At 36.0% G+C, this 23754-nt stretch overlaps 1 protein-coding gene across 3 annotated transcripts in view; it reads left to right on the forward strand.

The window, feature by feature from the left end:
• Positions 1-9174: 9174 nt before the first annotated feature.
• Positions 9175-23754, forward strand: part of LOC132283996 (uncharacterized) — a 45021-nt gene continuing 30441 nt past the window's right edge. For 2 of the 3 annotated variants that reach the window (XR_009472178.1, XM_059786059.1), the window contains exons 1-4: positions 9175-11067; positions 15930-16101; positions 22152-22264; positions 22430-22531. Coding sequence is in view for 2 of the 3 variants with exons in the window: in XM_059786059.1 (XP_059642042.1) it covers positions 9346-11067; positions 15930-16101; positions 22152-22264; positions 22430-22531 (2109 nt within the window). In the remaining variant the exon portion in view is untranslated. The remainder of the gene's footprint in view (positions 11068-15929; positions 16102-22151; positions 22265-22429; positions 22532-23754) is intronic. The other variant, XM_059786058.1, reaches the window with a different exon arrangement.

Genomic DNA, 23754 nt, shown 5'->3' on the forward strand with positions numbered 1-23754 from the left:
TCGAGCTATTAGAGAAAAGCTCGAGCTATGGTTAGGAAGCTCGAGCCATTAAGGTGAAAGCTCGAGCCTTACTTGGGGAAATTTCGTAAACAGCGTTAAATTAATTTTAATTGATTTTGAGGGATCCTAAACATCGAATAAGGACTAAGTATGAGTTTAAATAAATTCTAAACAGACTTAAATATAACAATGCATGCTATTTGAATTCTTTGAGGAATGAATGGATTTAATCTTTATTTTGTTCTAACAATTAAGATTAAATGTGTAGGATGAATTAGATATGGAGAATGCTTACTTGACTGTATAATAAAATATCAGCACGTTTAAGATTCAGTTTGTGTAGGATATATGGTATAAGAAGCTTAAATAAATTATAAGTCATTCATATTTTGTGATAGCATGATATTATGTTATTATATTTATTTCTAGATTATTTAAGGTATTTCTTTAATTATTACATTAACTATTGGATTGTGTGGATGTAGTGCACCAGTATAGGATGGTGGCATTTTGGGGATGGATTAACCTATCAGTTAAGTCCTACCTATTTTATATATGGGAATGGATTAATTAAAAATGTTAAATCCTACTTATATCAGTGTCAGGTCAACTGAACAAGTTGAATGACCTACTTGGATTACTTATGGTTGGATATGATGGATTTTATATATATGATTATGGTGCCATGATATGAGCTTGAGCCTCAGGAGCAGTGGTTAAGGTGCGTATATTGCCAGGGATATGAAACTAGATATAGTGTAGTTGTGTGCCCTGGTAGGTCTAGGTACTCATGTCCACTATATGTGCGTTTTGCATGTTGCCTACTATTCAGGTTGAGGCAACCCTATAGTCTAATGAGGTTCCTTTAGTGTGTATATGTATTTATGGACTATGTAGTTATTGCATGAGTTAGCTATAGATATATAGTTTCTCCGGTCTCTATTTGGGTTGTCATAGAAAGAACTTATTCGTGGGTCTGACCTACTATTATTTTTCAGGTGTTCGTCAGTTTCAGACATAGAGCTTGTTCGTGCTGAGCAGAGATAGTCCACATCATTCTTCTGGTTCTACGTAGGGTTCTCTTTATGTTTTAGTTTCGAATTATTTCTTTTCGGTTATTTATATTGGGTTATCATTAGGGGTCCACTAGATGGATATATTCTTGAGTTGTAATGAAATTAAAGGTTTTGGATATTTTATTTTGAGGATTAATTAGTTATTAATTTAAGGATTTATTATTTAATTTCCTTCTACTATTTTATTTATTCTTAGATATTTCTTTTGTAATCAAATGCTTGTTTATATACTTAATTGATTGATATTTCTCGGATCTGTGATCGGACTTGATCACCCGTGGTTCTAGAATCGAGGGGTATCACAGTATGACACCATTTGAGGCGTTGTATGACTGACCAAGTAGATCTCCTGTTTATTAGTTGGAGGTTAGAAAGAGTAGATGTTTGGGTCCTGAGTTCATTAAGGATACTTCTAAAAAGATCGTTTTTATTCGAGATCGTATGCGCATTACCTAGAATAGGCAGAAGAGTTATGTAGACCGTCGTACTCGCAGTCCAAAGTTTCAGGTCGGAGATTAGATCTCGCTCAAAGTGTCTTCCATGAAGGGAGTAATGCACTTTAGGAAGAAAGGGAAGTTGTCACCGCGGTTTATAGGCCTTTTATGATTACGGATTGTGCAGGAGCTGTGGCTTATCGATTAGCACTTTCGGACCATTTATATCATATCCATAATATTTTTCATGTGTCCATGTTGTGAAAATTTTTACTACATAAGGATTGCTATCAACATATAGATGTTGGCGAAATTGAGATGCAGCCCGATATGACATACGTAGAGCCACCATGTCGTATTCTTGACCATAGGGATCAAGTTCTTCGCAACAAGGTTTATTCCTCTTGTGCATGTTCTGTGGAGCCATCATATTGCGACCGAGTTCACTTAGGAACAAGAAGACTTAATCCGTTCAAAGTTTCCAGAGTTATTTAATTAAGGTAAAAGGTAAATTCTAAGGACGAAATTCTTTTGTTAATGGGGAAAAATGTAGTACCCCTAATTTCTGGAGATTTATTTAAGTGATTTAATTACATTTTTATTTAATTATGTGGCTATTTGCTTTTATATTTAATTGTATAATTATTTGATTATTTACTTTATTTATTTGTTTTTATTTGGTTTAATTTAAATGAATTGATTTGGCTACTTGTGGATGTGCATTTTTTAAATTGATTTCATGTGTGATATGTTTATTTAATTAAATGGCTTTCAAATGCTTATTGTTTAGTTAAATTGTTTGTTTATTTTATTTTAAAAGTTATGGATTTAGGTTGTAATCCTTAGACCAACTAGATGGGTCTTGGACTATTTAAAAGGGATCCTAAATGGATTGGATATTAACCCATGAGGATTAGTGTGTGTGTGTGTGTGTGTATATATATATAATGTTGTGTATATATTATTATAATTAGTTTATTTTATGTTTCGTCAGATATGTGTTAGGACAAGGGTTATATGTAGTGTGTATATATATATACACACACACACACACATATATTATAGATTTAGAAAAGAAAAGAGAAAGAAAAAAAGAGAGAGAGGCGAGAGAAAGAGAGAGAACGTGCAAGAGAGAGAAAGCTAGATGAAGAAGAAAAATAAAGAAGATCCGTTCGTGAGTAGATCGGATCAATGGAGTAAACAGCGGTAACCCGAATGTTGCCGATGTTCGAGAAGAAGAATAAGGGATAAGGAGTTTAGCTTTTGATCCGAAAGCTTAATGCAAGTCCTCTCTTTTACACTTCTCCCTTAGATCTGTATTATGTATATCTCTAGTATAACTTTAGGGATTTTTAAAGGATTAATAAAATCGGTGTTCATGTATAAATTGATCTAGAATATACGTTTTGTGAATATATGTTTATATTTGTTCATATTGAATGCTTTGGTAAAGTAAAGTCTTAGATCTACTTTAAATGGATTTATACATGTTAAATTGATGTTAATTCGTACATGAATGGTTATGGGACATAGTAACATCTTTTATGACCCTTAACAATGGAAAATAGGGCTAGAAGATGGGTTTCTCGAGCTGTTTCCCGAAACAGCGCTCGTGCACTGTTTTATAGGGCTCGAGCACCCTTTTTATGGGAAATAGTGCTCGAGCGTTGTTTAACGCTCGTATGAATGGCGCTGAAGCGCTATTGTGTAGTTTTGGGCAAAACTCAAAAGTGTCTCGTTGGGCCACGAATTGATTATTTAAGGTCCCGAACAATATATAAGGATTTAAGAACAGTGATATATGAATTAAAAAAGCATGATTATAAACGATACATGTTAATATGATTAATTCAATTATAAATTTGTGGATTTAATCTTATAAAATTGTTTTAACATGTGAGATTAAATGTTTAGATGAGATAAGATTGTAAAGCTCTTAATTGGCTGTAAATATAAATTATTAGCATGTGTAGGGTTCTGTTTATGTTGAAATAATTGATGTAGGAAACTGTAAATGACTATAAGTTATTCCAGAGATTTAATAACTTTAAATTGTATATTATTTACTATTATGCAATGATGTGATTTTAATCTAGTGCATAACTGTATTTTATGATCTTAAACATGATCTATATGTATGTGGAATGTTGGGAACCAATATCAGGATATGGTTCTATGTTATGTCATTATCAAGATATGGATGACATGTCATTGTTAGGATATAGCTATTTTAATTTATATGTTTCCAACCAATTGTTAGGATATGGGTATGCTCATAGCTTTTGATGCGTCATTGTCAGGATATGTTTAGTTATATCTATATTGATATTATTTGTACCAAGATACGAGCTTGAAGTCTCGTGATCAATGGTTAGGATGGATGCGTATATTGCCAATTGAGATGGATAGTTGGATTTAGGGATGTGTGTACCCTGGTAGAAGGAAGACGTACTCATAACCACCTTTGTGTGCGTTTTGCATGAGGTACTCACTATCAGGTTAAGTCTGCCTTAGTCTAGTGAGAGTAGTTAGTGTGTTTATTATATACCTATCGATTATGTAACTATTAAATGAGTTAGCTATAGATGTGTAATTCACCAGGTCTCTGTTTGGGTTGTCTTAGAAATGACTTGTTCATGAATTTTGATCCACATTTGTTATATTTTTCAGGTCCTCGTCAGTAACATGTTTAACAGCAGTTTGTGCAGATCAGGGACTTGTCTTCATCACTCTTTCGGTATCATCGACGTAAGATTCCACTTCATGATTATTTATTTTAGTTTTAGACAGTTATATTTATTTCAGTTATGGAATTTTTATTAAGGGTCCTCATCAAGGATTCTCGAGTTGTATTTTGGAGAATAAATTATGTTTGGGATTTTATTAAGTATTCTTAAGAGGTTTAATTATCTTTTGGGTATTAATGGATTTATTCAGATGAGTTATTTATTTATTTATTAGTTTTCCTTCGGCGATATTCTTTTTTTTATTATTTATCTTTTTGTATTATTTGCTCGATTTAAAATATTAATTGTTTGGTATCTCCTGGCTATTGGGCTTGGACTTGATCAACCCACGCCCTGGAAATCAGGGGGTATCACAGACTTATAAGTTGACTATTTTGAATAGTGAAATTATTAATATACCCATTTCAACTAATATGAAATATCTAAACTAACCCCATCTTAAATACCTACCCTCACAACCACCGCCAACACTTCCTCCCATCTTTCCTCTCGTCATTAATCTCTCCCTTTAACCCTATTCTGCAATATATAGATATACACATATATTAACCAAAACACACACATATACATATCTATAAACCATTGAATTCGGATCTTGCAGTGGGGGGCGATTCGAGGGGCGGCAGAGCTCGTAGGTCCCGAGTCGAGCGGAATAGTCCGAGTCGACCAAGTCGGTGAGTGGTAATCGGAGAGTGCCAACTAGATTCTAGTTTGTGTTGAGGCATCCAAAGTAGAGGACTTTGAGGATGATGATGAAGTCCTGGAGAGGAGTGGTGTGATACCTCCGGATTTCCGGATGCGGGTTGGCCAGGTCCACGCCCGATTACCCGAGGATATCAAACCAATTAGCAATAAATGAACACAGAATACAATTAAGGAAACAGGAATAAATAAAAATTTGCTGAAAAGAAACTAGAATGATAAACCAAATACTGAAACCTCAGAATGAAAATAAATTAATAAAGAATTATTCTGATGCATCCAAATTCTCCATTTCTAATGCAACTCGAGAATCCATTTGGTGGACCCCTAATAAAATCATCACTGAGAAATGAACCACCGAAAAAGAATCCAATGCTAAACCATACAGGAACCGCCTACGTCATCGGAAGAATGAGAAGTCGTCTCTGCTCAGCACGAACAAGATCTAAGACCTGGAACCGTCCGTTACCTGAAAAATAATAGTGGGTCAGGCCCACGAACAAGTTCTATCCTAACTACAATCCAAACAGAGACCCGATACGCATATACATCCTAGACGTCTCAAACATATCTATATAGTCCGTAATAGATAAATATATATCCACACTACAAGACTCTCACTAACTATGCTGAGGGTCTCAACCTGAATAGAAGGTAACATGCAATACGCACCTGAGTGGGCATGACTACCTAAGCCTAACAGGGTATACCTCAACCAACATAGCTAGCTACGCATCCTACTGCATATACGCACCCTAACCGTCGACTATGAGACTCAAGCTCAAATCGCGGTACCATAATATATATATATATAAATTCCCATCCAAACCAATGTAGTGCCGCTCAACTGATTCGTTGCCATGACACGACATAAAATTAGGATTTAAATGTTTTAATTAAATCCCTACTCCAATTATATACATAAGTTCCTTCCAAATACAATGTTGTGCCAGTCAATAGTTCATTGGTCAAGACACGACATATAATCAGGATTTAAACGTTTTAGTTAAAACCCTATCCATCCTAACGTAGAAATATAAACAACCATCCAGTATGTCGTTCAACTGTTTTAGTTGACAGGACATGAAACCATGTAAGATTTAACTGTTTTAGTTAATCCATTCCGTATGTATGAATGGGTTGGAATTAGCGTTTTGATCTAATCCATCCCTCCGTATGTCACCGTCCCATACCGGTACATACCATGCATATGATCCGTAAATGATGCAACATTATAAGCAGTACATCAAACAAATCCATATAATCTAAATAGATAATAAATAGAATTTAAACAGTTCATCATCTATAATTCAAATACCATACCTGTAATTGCTAGATACTGATTTACTAGTTCAGCAATTATCGTCCAAGACTATGTAAATTACAGAAAGTGCATAACAATTCAGTAATTTAAATCCCATTAAATCCATACCTAATTAATTGCAGAAAGTGTTTCATATCTCGTCAACACAATAATCCAGACTAAAATCCATGTAATTGCAAACAAGGTTTAAAATTTCAGCAATTACAATCCTCTCCTTAATCAATGAAATTTGCAAAAAGGGTTTATTATTTCAGCAATTAAAATCTAGAATATCTATAAGCCAATTCTAATAAATAATTGACTCTATCATCCATCCAATATAAGATTTATAGTCCTCTTATATTTCATTAAATTGCTAACAGTAAACTAAGCAATCAGTTTCCTTTCATCCGCTAACAGTATAAAAAAAATAGTTTAATATTATACTGTTCGTTCAATTAACTTAGAGGTATAACTTATTTAATTAGAGGTCTTAATCATACCCAAAACTAAATATTATACCCCCCCAGTAAGTCCCGTAACTGTTCAGAAATACATAAAGCATCCAAACAGTACCCAAGAAAAACAAAAATCGTAAAAACCATAAAAATAGGAGAGAGCCTTCTCTCTGAAATTGAGAGCAGGCTCTAAAAGAGCCTGGAGCCGGCTCTTAATCCCCTTAGAGCCGGCTCTTTATAGATGGGAGCCGGCTCTTGGTTTTCCTAGAGCCGGCTATCTCCCCTCTGTGAGCCTCCGTTCCTCTGCAGCTTCGTTTCTGACCTCTGTTTCAACTCCAGCCTCTTCCTACCCCTCTGTTTTTTCTTACAACTAATCTTAGCAGCCTAATATATATCCAGTAGCATCCCAATGGTTTGGTTCGACAGTTGGAATTTATTACAGTGCCTTAAAACCTCTACCGATTCCTTATGCGTTAACATACAACTTGACCTTCGATTTGCAGGCATAACTACAGATAATACTAGAACATATACAGATAATCAAAACTGATCTTAACCATCCTATATATATTCAAAAACATCTCAAACCCTTGTTTATAACAATACGAATTAAAGTAACCATTAAAACAGTACCAAATCTGTAAGCTTAAAATAGACGACAAACACAAGTCAATCGAGAATTGTTTTAGACAACCATACACATACTGATAATCAGTTGGACATATAATTCACATGCCAGATTATGTTAATATTTAATTAAAATACTAGAGACATCTAGGCATACACAGAACACAGGCCAACCGGGTGAGAGGAAGAACAGAACTTGCCTTTGCGGGTTTTTGAATAAAACTCCGTCACCGTCTTCCTAAGTTTTTCCAGCGATCATGACTGCCGTCAAACCTCCTACTGCTCAACCTTCCCTTCCCTTAATCCTCAGTTGAAACCCTTACCAAAAATGCTCTGCTAATATCTCATAACTCACGCTCTGTTCCTTTCCCAATCCCTCTCTCTGTCTCTCTCTATTTTCTCTCTTTCAACTGTACGAGTATAGGGTTCCAAACCCTTGTGAAGACACATAACAGTATATATGTAGATATAGGCACTAAGAAACCCTAAGCCCAATCCTAATCCCCGATGGAAACCCTAATGACATTACAATTTAATTCATTTATAATTTAAACCTAATTAACTCTTTTAAATAAAATAACGCAGGATTTAATCAATTTTAAAATGAATTTAATTCAATTACAACAAAATAAAATACAATTAAATGAAATAGAATAATTAATCAAATATGGCAAATTCTAATACACAATTAACAATTAAATCAAATAGAAACAAAACAATTTAACATATACACAAATAGGCACATAATCAATTAAGCAAATAGACAAAAAATCAATTTAAAATGCACAAAAATAAACTTTAAATTTCAATTTTATCCTCTTGGAAAAATAGGTGTATTACAAGTGGTGAGAAGGTTGACGAACCGTTTGTTTAAAACCGGGCGAGTCTAGTCGGAGTCATTGTGCTTAGTGGATCGAATTTTGGCAGAGACGATTGTGATGCTGAGATCGAGTGGCTTGGGAGGAGGACGAAAGGTTGCCATGGCGGTGTCGGTGATAATTTGGGCCAGAAGTGTGTGAGAAGAAAAAGATGAGGATAGTTCAGTATGACAGGTTTTACCTACTTCGGCTCCTAGTGATGATTTAGGTATGAATCAATTCGGATGCATCAAATTGGGTGGGGAATAAATTCGGATGCATTGAATCAGATCTCATGTTTGGGGGTGAAGGCTGTGGTGGTGTCGGCGTCGCGGCCACTGTTAAAGTTGTGCTAAGACGATCTTGTAGGTATACTGATATATACACGTGTGTGTGTGTATCTTGAAGATTTGGGTGTGTGAAGGTGTTGGTGTTGGGTGTGTGAGGGTTTCTTAGGGTTAGGGTTTTAGAGGCCATGTGTTTTAGTGGTGGTGGTGGTTGGTGTGAACCAACAGCAGTGAACCAACAATTGTGGTGGCAGCGGCGGCAAACCAATAATTGTGGTGGTGACGGTGGTGTCATGACGGTGAATGAGGTTAGAGAAAGATGTGAGGGGTAATGATGAGGTGTAACGGGGTATACTTTTGACAAAAATGTCATTTAAGAGTTTTAATATTTTACAATTTAAATAAAAAAAAATTAAAAGGTAATTTTGACATTTTACATTGCTCAGGGGGCTTTTTGGATCCAATTTTTGCGATTGTTCAAATTGTATATAGGTGGCCTTATGACAAAATTTTGGGGTGTCATTCAACTTTACCCTTTTTTTTTTTTTTTTTCTTTTTCGTTTTCTTTCTTTCTTTTCTTTTCTTTTCTTTTCTTTTTTTTTTTCTTTTTTTTTTTTTCTTTTTTTTTTTTTTTTTACGAGTAATATTTTCCACATAATTTTATAAAAAAATACTTATGAAATAATACCTCCTTCTACAACTGGGACATGCCTGAATAGCGTTCGGTTTCGCGATTGTTCTTCCCATCTCCTTAGCGAGAGTACTTCAAGCCCTAAACTCGAAAAACTATTTGAGATCAAGTTTGGATCCTCTCTCTACATCATCTCAAGATCATCTCAAGATCAAGCTCGAAGATGGATCACTCATGGCGTCACCAACCGCCGACTCAAGGTAACATCTGTCCAACATGCTCAATTTCCCACTTTCCATTTTGTCCTCCACGACCCCCTTTCAATCAAAACCCTAGATTTCCACCACACCACAATCACTCCTTCCAAACGCCATTCTTCGATCCGTTTCCGGATCACAATAGGCAAGCAGTGGATCCCCACCGTCCGTTTCATGGAATTCCCGGTGATGGGTTCGGAGATCCACGGGGTTGGCACAGAAACCCTAGTTTAGAGAGGGACCCATATGGGCAATTCCATGGACAGTCTCAGATTGGAGAGACTGCTATGAACAGGGACGGTTTTTCCCCTCCTAGGTACGGCTCTGGTAGTGTTGGGTATAAGAGGATGAGGGTTGATGAGGCCGGTGTTGGGTCGTTTACCAATGAGAGTCACATGAATCCGTCAAGATTCTCAACGGAAAATGAGCGAAGATTGAAGTTGATTCGCGAACATGGTGGGGCTAGTTCGATGTTGGGAATGAGTACAGGTTTTGATATCGAGACAAAAGGATATATACAAGAACGTTCAGTTTTTGACAATAATTTTAGTAGTATAGATGGTGGGGAGCATATGAAATTTGATGAATTGCGAAGTGGTGGAGATGATACAGCACTAAAACATCCAAGAAATTCTGAGATGAACAGTTTTCGAGATCCGGGTTTTGGTAGTTTTGACAGAAAAGGGATGTCTTTTCACCCCGAACGTGGTTTCAACCAGCATAACTATAGAGAGGAACATGGTTTAGCCTATGCACCGCAATATGTGCGGAGTAATAGGAATGAAGAACCTGGGCAATCTCGTTATAGTCAAGTAGAAAACTCTTTGCATTCATCTTTGCAGTCAAGTGGACACAGTGGTGTCGTGGCTGGAGGGTCAACCAATGTCAAGCAGGGCCGGCAAGGTCAAGATGTGACAGTTCTGTACCATGAAGGAGTTCAGTATAATTCGAATTATGGAGATGATTTTTTATCAAGTGAACATAAGGGTGAGTTCAATCTGCAGTCACACGTGTCTCAGTCTCAGAGTTTGCCTTATCCCACTGTGGAAGTTCCTAATGAGAACTATTACGACCGTGATTTCCGACGAGGTTACCCTCCTGAGGCAATGTCAGCAAAGGAATCCCAGCATTCTCATCCTACTATGTGGCAAGGGTTGTCGGGGTCGGGTGCACCATACCATGAACAGATTGGTAATTTTCCAATGGAGGAGAACCACAATTCTAACAATCAAATGCTGCTTCGGCCAAAACATGATTTTCCATCCCCAGGACAACCGAGTAATAGGAGACCATCACTTGAAGTTAATGTTCCAGCACAGGATGGGAATGGGGGTGCAATTGGACATCAAAGTTTGAGCAAACGAGGTGGTTATGTACCAATTTCCACTGGCAGTAGCATGGTTTTGGAAAATATCATTACAATGCAGGTTTCTCAATTATTTGATGTTCAGCCTCCTCTTCCTGCTTCTCCACCGCCTCCTCTTCCAGTGGATCCTCCGCGTCATTCTTTATCAGAGTCACTTGCCTCAGCTTCCTCGCCCCAAAAATCCTCTTCATTGTTTCCTATTCCTATCAGTTATTCAACTACTGTGCCGTCATCATATCCTCCTGTTCCAGACCAATCTTTTGGACAACCCTATTTTCAAAATAAACCACTTCTGCATGTTTCAACTGGATTTGCTAATGAGGTATGGATGCCATGTCTAACTCTAGTGCTCATTTTAACATTAGGAATCTACATATTGAGAGAGAAATTGAAATATTACAGCATTTTGTCTATATACTGCATTGTTAGAGATGCAATTGCTTGAATGTGAATATCTTATTATTGAGTAAGTATACTTGATACTATAACACATTAGTGATTAGCCTCCATTTTGCTGCTGTGATGAAGAAAAGAACTGAAAGTAAAATATAATAAAAATTTCCCTGATCTTTTGGTTTCCTGGAATGAAATACATAACTTATCAAAAGAAGGGGAAAAACATAGCCTGCTTAGATAATCATGTCAGTTTAAGGTTCTACATTGGATCAGGAGAGATACAGAGTTAAATGCTGTTAGCAAATAGAAAACATATTATTCTATGGACTGAAGTAAAAATGATATGATACATTTATTGACATTTTTTAATTGTCAAAGTAACATTGTAACATAGTGAATAAAAGTTGAGTTCTCTTTTAAACCAGTAAATTTGTACAATGGTCTGTTATAATTCATTCAAAATAAGCTGCCAAAAAGCATAAATTTCTACACATGCATACGCGAAGCGATAAAATTGAATAGAACCCAGAAAGAAGTGTATGTAAATATTTTTAGGAGAAGTTAAAAATGGCAACTGAATTTTCAGTATTGATTTGGAATAGGATTTATTATGTTGAATTTTTTTTTTTTGATAAGTAATTTATTATGTTGAAATTTAATGAAGGAAATTTAACAAGGCAACCGGAATCTCTATTTTATGCTTGATTGCACTCCATCATAGTTAGCAAAATTGCGTATTATATGCGTATAATACCCTTATGTACGTATGATTGAAAAAAAGCTTCCTTTTTATGTACAAGTTTCCAACTTGATGAATCGTATTTTTTAATTAAATCGTATGATACACTTGTTAAACATTTTATGTATTACACGTTATGAAACATGTTTCACTTACATATATATATATAATATAATATAATATAATTTTATAAAGTTTACATTGTCTTTAATCATTTTATTAAAAAATAATAATTTTCAAATAGTTTGCAATTATAGTGTAATATAACAGCAATTAACCTACTATTTTATTTTCTCAATATATTGAAAATTTAATAGTTTAATATGTCATAAGTACTAACTTTTTGATAAAAAAGATAAGATTAGAAAGCGTTCAAATGGGGAATGCAACCCACAAAAACTACACGAGGACCAAATAGGGCCTAAACACTCAATTTTTCCAAAAAATCAACCATCCCCCCAAGAATTTACACTTTCTCCCATGAACCCAACAAAAAAAATAACTAACAGTAGAGAATTTCAGCGCCCCTATAGGAGTCTCATCATCGAAGGATCTCCTATTCTGTCATCGCCTCATCGGCTTGGGAACCCCTCTCAAGGATTGAAGCATAACCCACTGAATCCCAAACAAACCCAAAAGCAAGCCCCTACTGTATATCTAAGTATCATACAATCCTACATATCTAATTTTTTTTTTTTGAAATGCTATGATGGATTAATTCGACTATGTAGTTACACACTTTGTAAAAACTCTATACAAGACAATATCTATCTGGTAATTAAAATAATATCTAAACAAATAAATATGCAACTCTATAAATGTTTTATAATAGTTTTTCTACTTCATCACTCTTCTAATTTCATTTACTATTGTAATATCATTGAAAAAAATAGCAAAATAGTATAAAATAATTGTTGTTGTAATATATATATAAAAAGTTGTTACCTTATTTTTATCACAAATATTTTTATTACCATTTGTATTATACCCATATACATATATACACGCATTTTCTTTTCTTTCTATGCCAAATTCTTAAACGTATTTTGTAAGAAAAAATTGAACTACACTCATACATATCACGTTCACTCTTTCACTCTTTTTTTTTTTTTTTTTTTCTTTTTTATTTTTTTTTACGTTCCGTATTTTACTAATTATGCACCCTATTACTAACTATGCATGAGAATATGGTATTTAGCTCTTGTAGTTAAGGAGCATGTCAAATTTTTTTTATCCTAACGAGAGTTAGATAAGATGGAATCCTGCTAATTTGGAGCTTTATTGGGAGTTGGATCAAACTGTATGATGAGGGATTGAGAATTGTTGGGCTGTACTATTGTTACAGAAAAATAACTACCATGGGATGAGTGGAGCTATCTGTTTTGTATGCTAAATAATGAAAAGAATGTCTTTTTTTTTTTGTTTTGTTTTGTTTAGGATCTATATTTCTTTTGATTAGGTGTTTGAAATTGATTGCGTCAGCGACCCCTTTTTTGCTGTCTCTAAACCAGGGACACCTTCAAACATCCTAGAATTACCATGAAGAACTTCTCATTGAATAAAATTTGATGAAATGAGTTGATGGTAGATTGCTTCACTTCTTGTTTCGGTTTCCAGGATGGGGGCAACATGACTATAATGTTCTTGATTTTAGTGGTCTAACAAATATGTTTTAGTGTGATTTTTTGGAAATCGAAAAAAGATTTTTAAGATGACTATCAAAATGCGTTAAAGAAAGCACAATATTGTCTGTTTTCCTTATAATATCAAGAAATTTGCCCAAAAAGTACTTTTAATCCTGAAACAAGAGTCTACTCCAGATCGGGTGTTCATTAGATGATGATATTAAAGAACCTTGAATACAGGATATGAAAGAGTCTTACACCTGGTCTAGTGTAAATATTGAGCTGATTAGGTGTAGGTATATGTGGTCAGGATCAGATAGCGGCCACACTTGAGCTACAATCACAAGGAAATGATTTTAGAGACTCATTTATGAGCTGTTGGACCACAATGCATTATTTTTTGTTGTATATCTAGACTTACTCTTTTTATTCAATTATTACTTATAAAAAAAAAAGTATATCTAGACTTACTCTACCAAACTCTAATCAACTAAATTCTGTAAAAATCTTTGGTTTCGCAGTCTTGGGGCATGAACGGGAGATTTAAAACTCTATCAAATGTCTCCAAAGACTTTTTATGTCATTCATTGTGTTTAGGAGTAGGTGGAGGTCTAGAGTAGTAATCTATAAGCTACCATAACATCTTAAGTACAGTAGATTGTGTTTTAATCGATAGGCTATTCTGAGGGTATGTTCGAGGTAATCCAAGCTCCGCTACTCATTTTGAGTACTTTTACATGTTTTAATTTGTCTCTTAGCTTGTTGACTAAGGGCTCTTCTAACAGCCCAGCCCACGGGGAAGAACAACAAACAACTCTAACAAAAGCAATCCCCTTGGCAGCCCAGCCTTCCTAAGTCGCTGCAATGGATGGCAGAGGGCCTGTAGTACCTGAAGCACTAGAGTGATCCAGTAACCAGGAAGGGGCCTAGAAGTTTCTACTACTACACCACTCTACACTAGGCTATTTACAGAGCTAATCCTGTCCTGTGCCTGGCAGAGCTAAGGGGGCTTCAGTCTTTACTCCTTATCCCCATCTTTGAAGCGACCCTACTCCAAAATAAGTAGATGCAAGCCTTTCCTGGCAAGCTCCTCCAGTCATCCCCACCTCTGGAAGGAGGCAAGCAATCCATTTTTGCAAGATTCTCCTTAAAGACCTTCCGGAAAAAAAAAAGATTCTCCTTAAAGGCAAGTGCATAGGCTATGGAGCAAATAGACCAAGATCAAGGCAATGGTCAGGGTAGGTGTCTTGCATGACTGTAAGCCCTTTGGCTTTGATGACGGAACTGTTGTCTATCCTACCAAGCTCGGCAAAGAACGCACATTATATTACCCAAGTTGAATGTTGGTTGCCACAGAAGTATAACCAGTTCAAAATGAATGCCCCACTCCCATGTTTGTAGCACAAAAGTTGTGACATTACTTAGTTGGTAACACCCCATTGCGTGTACTCGGGGTAGAAGTTTTGTATAAATATATCCCCATGCTATTAAGTATTTTGATTTATACTTGATAGAAAAGTATAAATTAAAATACTTTTGGGAGCGCTTCCCTTTTGAGCGCTTTTTAATGAATTATAATTATAAATAAAAATAAAAAAGTATTTTGATTTAAGTTCTTCAAAGAAATTTGGGTGTTGGGGAAGTCCAAAAATCAAAAGGTTCATATATGTCATATATAGGATCTCTTTATCATGTTTTCTAATTTTCTTAACTAAGTTTTATGTTTTATCCTACGAGTAATTTTCATCAATTTATTTACCCATAATGTCTCATGCCATGGATTGTCACCCTCTCTCTCTCTCTCTCTCTATTTTTTACATCTATATGGTATGGGTATTTTAATTTATTATAGAGGATTTTTAATGAAGTTCTTCATTATCAACTCTATGTCTCTTTCCCTCCCTCTCTCTCTCTCTCTATATATATATATATATATATATATATATTTTACATCTATATGGTATGGGTATTTTAATTTGTTATAGAGGATTTTTAATGAAGTTCTTCATTATCAACTCTATGTCTCACGTCTTTCTTAATCTGTGTTCCCATTGGTGCTGAACTCTAGTATTATTTTATTTCCTTGCTTGGATATAGGAGAGATTTTACACCAAAATCCTGAAATACCGAGTAGAAACTGCAAATGTTGGCCTCACAGGATGCAATACTTTCTAAAGAAAATTTTGCGTTCTTTTTGCTGTAACATAATTACCGAATCGAGCTTTTGCCCTCTGGTGATGAAGGATAACAGCTAAAATAAAGTAGAAATAGATAACCCAAGTTTCCTTGTGGTCTAGCTCTATGTGGCACTTAAAACAAATTTTTGGGATAACCAAAATTACGTGTTGGTAGGTTCTTGTGATTTAGATTATCAATGCAATAAACTCAATATATTTCTAAAAAATTATCATTATTTTTTTATAGGATCCTCAAGCTACCCACAGGACATCATCTAATAAATATTTGGTTGAAGACCAACCCTTTAGAGTGATGTCTTCAGATAATCCAGAAGTTGTCGATGCTTCTCATATATTTATGCAACCACATCGGGTTGAGCGGCCTGATCACTTTGTGATAATCCTTCGTGGGCTTCCAGGTAGCTTATTTTACTTTGACAATTTTTTTTTTTTTCGTAATTTTCTTCAAATGAGTGCTAATAGTTTTAAAGTATTGCACATTGCTGATACTAACTTGACATGGGATGAATCCAGATATCTAACGTATTGAACATTGTTGTTACTGACTTCACATGGGATGAATCTAAATATTATTTTATGTATTATTCTATTCCCTTTTGTTGGTTCAGGGTATTCTTTTTGATAAGTGGTTCAGGATATTCTTAATGCGTTAGTGTCTCTTTGTTGATTCATCTTGTATTTCTACTTGCAAGTGGGTATACATTTTGTGGGTTCATGGATCAAGAATTGGTTTTGGAGTTTGTGTGAATGGGGACTACTTGTTTTACTCATCAAAAGAAGAGAGAAAAAAAAAATCATTTTGGAGTAACATTTGTTTGGTTTGGAATCTAAACATTTCGGACACCACAGAAAAATCAGTGTGTTGGAAGGAATTTTGGAACACATTAAGGTAGTGTTTTGGGGGAGCTTTGTAATATCAAAAGTCCTTTGTTGATAAGGCCTTCATACAAATAATTTTGTTTGAAGGAATTCATGAAAAAGAGATGTTTGGTGAATGTATTTCTTAAATGTCCTTTTAACGTTTAAATTATTTTTTTCCTGACAATATTCTCCCTAATATCAATCAAGTCCTAACTGCAGCGTTTTGACAAAATTTTGATGCAATCTTCCCAAATTTCTAAACGTGTTTCTCAACTCAATCCTAGTAATCTAATAAAAACCATCAGCTCAATCCCCAAAAGGTGAGGTAAGCCCAACCAGTGTTATCAAAGGCCCAAGGCGCCAGAGGTCCTTTGGAGCCTAGGCGCAAGGTGCAAGGTGTGGCAGTGCCTGAGTGAAGCGTGGTGCACAATTGAAAAATTAAATTACTATTAAAGCATTTTCGTATTCCATATTAAAGGAGCAAATATTGTCAAAGGCGCACCTAGGCACATGCCTAAGTGCACCTTTAACAACACTGAGCCCAACATTGTATTTTATTTTATTTGTTTACTTTTTTATGATTTAAACCCAAAATCTATTATCACCCCAAGAAACTAAAGTCCCTGGTCACTGTCAAAACACCCCCAGAATCTTCCTTCTCTCATCCACGCTGCGTTCACACTTGTCCACTTGCTTCCTTATACGACATATACTACAGGCCACAACTATACACACACATATATGTATAAATTCCTCATTGTCATCTCATTCAAGTTCACGCTCTTTGAAGTGGTGTCTCGGGCCTCGTCACACTCAAAGCCGTCAGTGTACATGATTTAATTGGAACTAGGCAAGAATTTGCCAAGAAAATTTGGGTACAAGTTTTCCGTCATTGTTTCGGCCATCGCCCCAGTGTTAGTGTTGGTCTGGCACATGATTTGGGTGAAAGAGGGATGCAAGAAACTCTCATCAGTTTTTCTCGTTGCCGGCCGAAAGAATCAAACCTCTCATAATCTGATATTTTGAAATAATAGGACAATCTTGTCAATCTATGAATAGTTCATGGACAAATTAGTAAAAGGGTTAAGTGCATTCCCCCTTGAACTATCATAAAGACACTTAACCCCCTGAACTTTTCAATTTGTTGCAAAATGTTAGATGGCAGTGTGAAATTTAACAGCAAAGAAAGGCACTGTGTCACGTGACTAGATAAAAATTCAGAAAGACAAAAATAACCTTATTGTTATTCAATGAATATTTATATATATATATATATATATATATATACACACACGTGCGCGTCCCTCCTCTCTCTCTCTCAAACCACCTGCACTTCCCATGGCCAATATCACCTCCATTGTCCGTCCATAGCTGCCATCGCCACTGCCGCCACTGCTGCTCTCTCCCCCACAAAGTTTCTTCCTCCCTCACAATCACTTCCACCGTCCACGACCGCCACCACCTGTCTCTCTCTCCAATCCACCTCCCTTTTTTTTTCTCTCTTTGACGACAAGAATGACGAAAAGGTGGGAAAACATTCAACAAAAAATTGTTTTGTTGCAAATGTCAATGTTTGTTGGGGAATTGATTGAAAGAATAACATGTATTTTTTGGGCAGTTACGATTGGTTTGGTTTGGTGATCGGCGATAATAGATTTTTGGGGCTTTTGCGACTGAATTTGTAGCTTTTATGATTGGGTCTTGAGGCTAGAAGAGGATTGGAGATTGAGTGGTTTTCTGGTGAAGGTTGAAAAGAGGGATTGTGCGGTACAGTGTGTGTGTGTGTGTATATATCTCGGTTGAAAATGACGGCAATGGTTGTCGAGACGATGAATTGAGGCAGCTCCGAAGTGGAAGGAGAAACCTAAGGAAGATCGGTTGGCTGAAGATGAGAAATCGCCAAAGCGATTTGTATGACAGTCGAAGTCGTTGTTGAGATCGACTCAGCCGCTGAAAGTGAAGTCGAGGAAGCAAGAGAAAAAGACGCTGAAGATCTTCACGATCAATCACGTGAATTTGTACGGGAAGAAACCGGCTGATGCGTGGACTTTGATCAATCTCGACCAGCCGGCGAAATTTGACACGCTGGCAATGGAGCCGGAGATGAAGAAGATTGATACGACGTCGTTACTTAATGGGCAAAATAGTAATTTTATTTGTTAGTTAACGGTTATTTGACGCTGTGGGGCTAAGTGCAACACTTGTATAGTTTAGGAGGTATTTTTTAATTCAGAGGGGTTTCTTGCAATTGGCTCATAGTTGAGGGGGGTTTAGTGCACTTAACCCTTGGTAAAACAACAAATTTACTTAAAAAGAAAATTTGTCTTCCTCAAAGGAGGTTCTAAAATTTGTTTAAGCAGACTTATGCGAAGAGCAGAGGATCTTGATCTTACCAAGGGCTTTATGGTGGGAAGAGATCCTGTTCATCAGATGGAGGTCTCTCATTTACTTTTTGCAGACGACACCTTGGTTTTTTGTGATGCTAATGTGTCTTAGCTTAGATATTTGAGGTGCATTTTGGCCTGCTTTCAGGCTGTCTCGGGTTTGAAAGTTAATGTGGCTAAAAGTGTGCTTGTGCCAGTTGGAGATGTTCAGGATATTTCTTCTTTAGCGGAAGTCCTTGGGTGTAGGGTGAGTTCTTTTCCAATTCAGTATTTGGGCTTGCCTTTAGGGGTTTCCACTAGAACAGTGGGGTGTTGGGACCCTGTGATTGATAGGTATGCCAAGAGATTAGCGGGATGGAAAAAGCAATACTTGTCTAAGGGAGGGAAAGTTACGCTTATAAAGAGTACTTTATCGAGCCTTCCTACTTATTTTTTATCTATGTTCCAAATTCCATGCTCTGTTGCTGGTAGGATCGAAAAAATTCAAAGGGATTTCCTTTGGGGTGGAAGAGGTGATGAATTTAAGTATCACCTTGTCAATTGGGAACAAGTTTGTAAGCCAATGAAGTTTGGTGGTCTTGGTATCAGAAGACTGGTCCCTTTTAACCAAGCTCTGCCGGATAAATGGCTGTGGAGGTATGGAAGGGAAAGGCATCGCCTGTGGCGACGGCTAGTTTCATGTCGATATGGGGAAGAGAGTGGTGGTTGGTCTACTCGTCCGGTTTTTCTAGTGGGAGGAGTTGGGGCGTGGAAATTCATAAGGAAGGGATGGGATGCTTTTTCTACTCATATCAGATTCAAAGTTCGTGATGGCAGATGTGTACGCTTTTGGGAGGATCTTTGGTGTGGAGACCAGCCTTTATCTCTTTTATTTCCTAGGTTATACAGTATTGCAGTTGATAGACTTGCCTGCGTAGCCAACTGTTATCAACTTGATAGTAGAGGGATTATGTGGGACGTGCAATTTCGACGCTCTTTTCAGGATTGGGAGGTGGATGAGGTATGTGTTTTCATGGATTTGTTGTATCGACAGGAGGTAGTTGGCAGAGGTAGTGATGTCATGACATGGATTCCCTCTTCCCATGGTCGCTTTGAAGTTCGTTCCTTATTCTTATGTCTTTTTGATTTTGATATTGTTGATTATCCATGGAAGACTGTTTGGCGTTCTATGGCTTCAACTAGAGTGGCACTTTTTTTGGACCGCTGTTTGGGGTAAGATCATTACGATTGATAATCTAAGGAAAAGGGGCAATTCTCTTGTTAATTGGTGTTGTTTGTGCGAACAGGATGGTGAGTCAGTTGCTCACATTCTAATACATTGTCCTATAGCGACGGATTGTTGGAATCTTATCTTTTGTCTGTTTCATATGCATTGTGTTATGCCTCGTTATCCTAAGGATTTGATTTGTATATGGAGAGGATGTCGTGTGAGTAGCACAGTTCGCGATTATTTGAGAGTTGTACCACATTGTGTTTGGTGGTGCATTTGGAAGGAGAGGAATAGTAGAATGTTCGAAGGGAAAGAATTGTCCATGGCGAGTCTGAAACTTCACATCATACGCTCTCTTTTCAGTTATGTGAAGAGGAAGTCCTGTTCTTCTTCCGAAGATTTAATTATTTTTTTGGCTTCTTTGGGATCTTAATCCCTAGTTCCTCTTTTGTATAAGGGATGCATTTCCCCTCTTGAACGCCTTTTTTATTTCAATTATTACTTATCAAAAAAAAAAAAAGAAGGTTCTAAAAGCAACATTTTTTTTTATTTTTTTGAAATGGACTTCCTAATCACCGGCTTCCAGAAAAAAGCCTTTATATATATGTAATCAAACATACACTTATTGTTTAAAAAGAATTTTGAAGCGTGGAAGGACTTTTTGAGGCCTAGGAAGCTCCCCCAAACAGCGCCTAAATTTCTTGAGAACTTTTTTTTCCTGTAAAATTGATGATCGATGAATTAGGGCACATTGGAGTCGACCAAAACAATCTGTGGTCAAAAAAAAATCTGGAGTTTTTAAGTGTAGAAGATTATGATGCCCACTGGAAGTTTGGGAGTTGTCAAATTTCTTATCCAAGGAAAAAATGTTTTAAGTGATGATTCTAAATGTTCGAAAAAACAACAGGAACATATATTATTTGGGAATTTGGACCTGTTTAAATTTAATTGCGGCAATTGCCTAGCCTAATATGGTTGCCTAGTTGCCTAAACGTAAAAACAACCAGATCCATACTAAAAAAAGGAAGAAAAAACCAAATCCATAGGGGCAGACATAGGGTAAACTTAGCATAAGTTTGATAATTTTCTTCAGTTTTCATGATTTTTCACATTTCATTGAGACTTTCTTCTCATTTCATAGTACTTTTCAAGTGCTGTTGACTTGATAGTTGGTATATACCAATATCTACTGTTATCAGCAATTCTTACTGGCGTTGGCCATCATCGGTGGTTGATCTACTTTTAGTTCCTAAGCTATTGTCATGCTGGGCTCCTGGATAAAGTTTAATTTCAATTTGTATAAAGAGGATTCAAACTCAATGGGGACTACGCATAGTTTTGCATATTTTTCGATGGGGTGAGGACAACCTATCAAGATTTTGTGCACATTAGTTCTGAATAAATCTCTTGGAAATTAGCTGTTGGAAACTTAAGATTCTACCATATGTTGGATTAGTAGATATTATATAATGAAACTTATCGGAAAAAAGAAAAAAAAAAAATTTCTATATAAATAGAAATGCTAGGTAAAGCTTAACACAAAGTTCTATGGACATAGAAAGCAAATAGTTTTTTGAGACAGATGAACATTGGGATGCATTTTCCTTTTTGATCCCCTCACCTCCTTTTCTCTTCTATAGTTATTTGTAAATTCGTTCTGGAAATAGGAAAATGCTATCACAAGCCACTAGCTCTCTTTATTATCTATCGAATTGGAATTGATTTAACATTATTATTTTTATTTAAATTCTAATCTAATGATCAATAGGGAGAATTAATGACTGTTGTCATAAGAGAGACCTTATCATAGCCAACTCTGGTAAATATTGTAAAATGTAAATGTAGAAATATATACCACATGGATTATAATTTGGCCTACCAAATAAAAAAAAAAAGAACTTTGAAGTTTTCAATTCTTAGATAAGCGAGTTTATGACATGCTGATCACATCTTCAATAATTTTTTTGCATTTCTTGTACTGTTATACTTGTAGGAAGTGGAAAAAGCTACTTGGCGAAGATGTTGCGTGACCTTGAGGTTGAAAATGGTGGTGATGCCCCTCGTATTCATTCCATGGATGATTACTTCATGACTGAAGTAGAAAAGGTTTGTCTGCAGGCTCGTAGGTCTTTAACACAGAAATGTTGCTGGCTTCTCTAGATCTTCTCCATTCTCATTGTTTTGCTTTCCTTTCGGTTACTTTCTGTGTCTTCTACCTCTGTTAGTTTCTGGCAATAATATCTGAATTAAGTATTTCTTTCTGCTCCATAGGTTGAGGGTATTGACGCTTCCAGGTCCTCTGGTTCTGTCAGAGGGAAGAAACCAGTTACGAAAAAGGTCATGGAATACTGTTATGAACCTGAGATGGAGGAGGTAACCCAAGTTGTCTTCTAGAACCAAAAAAACCTAATAATTTATATATTTGCATGGTGTTTGCTTATTCCATGATATCAAAGGTAGATTTATTTGAGAGCTTGGTTGATATATTAGTCTGTTGCATAGGAACAATGTAATTTCTATAAATTTTTTTAGTTGTAGAATCCTAGAAGCCTTCCATTGAAGTAGGCGGATGGCCAATCTGAACTACCCTGTGCCAGTATTGTGCTGACTTCATTATCATGGACACAAGGATCCATTGTGGATTTCCATTCTGATCTCAATTCGGTTTGCTTCTCCAGATATGGTAAGAGGGGCTGAACTGTAATGACATGAATCTTATTGATTCTATTACTGGTGGATCGACCATGGGTTTTAGGTTGATCTGAGCCAATAATAATGATTCAACTGAAGATTTAAATATTAGATAGAAATGATTAAAATAGTAAGATTTAACAATCAATTTTTTAATTTAAATTTTGATTATATCAATTTGGATTCATGCCGGGTAGGTTAACGATGGAGGTTATCTACTTATTGAGGAGACTAATGGAAACTTAAAGAGTGAAGAAGGGAGATATCTGTATGTTTTTTTTTTTGATTTGGAGAAAGCCTATGACAGAGTACCTAGAGACCTAATACATAGGGTCTAAACAAAGAGAGGAGTCACAAAGGGATACATTGACACAATAAAGGACATGTATGATGGTTGTGTGACTATAGTTAGAATGCCTGTAGGGAAAGCAAGTGAATTCCCAATTACTGTAGGCTTACACCAAGGGTCGGCATTAAGTTTACACAATAAAGGACATGTATCTATGAAAATCTTCCCCTGCAAAGATCTATCTGCAGATGAGATCCTGTGTTGTGTGTTATTTGCCAATGATATTGTTTTAGTTGATGAGATTAAAGGAGTTAATGCCAAATTGGAGGGTTGGAAAGAACCTTTATAACTAAAATGTTTTAAGATGAATCGAAATAAAACTGAATATATGGAGTGTAACTTTAGTAAATCTATAAAGACAAATGTGGATGTAGTTCAGATTGAGAATCAAGAGGTACACAAAAAGTGAACATTTTCGTTATTTAGGCTCAATTATTCATAATGAGGGAGAAATTGGAGATGGTGTTAATCATAGAATCAAGGCAGGACGGGTTAAATGGAAGAGTGCATCTAGTATATTGTGTGATAGGCGTATCCCCTTATGATTGAAAGGGGG

Source organism: Cornus florida, unplaced genomic scaffold, assembly GCF_030987335.1.
Source record: "Cornus florida cultivar Cherokee Brave unplaced genomic scaffold, ASM3098733v1 CherokeeBrave_3.0.0_Hap2_Chr11, whole genome shotgun sequence".
Lineage (NCBI taxonomy): Eukaryota > Viridiplantae > Streptophyta > Magnoliopsida > Cornales > Cornaceae > Cornus > Cornus florida.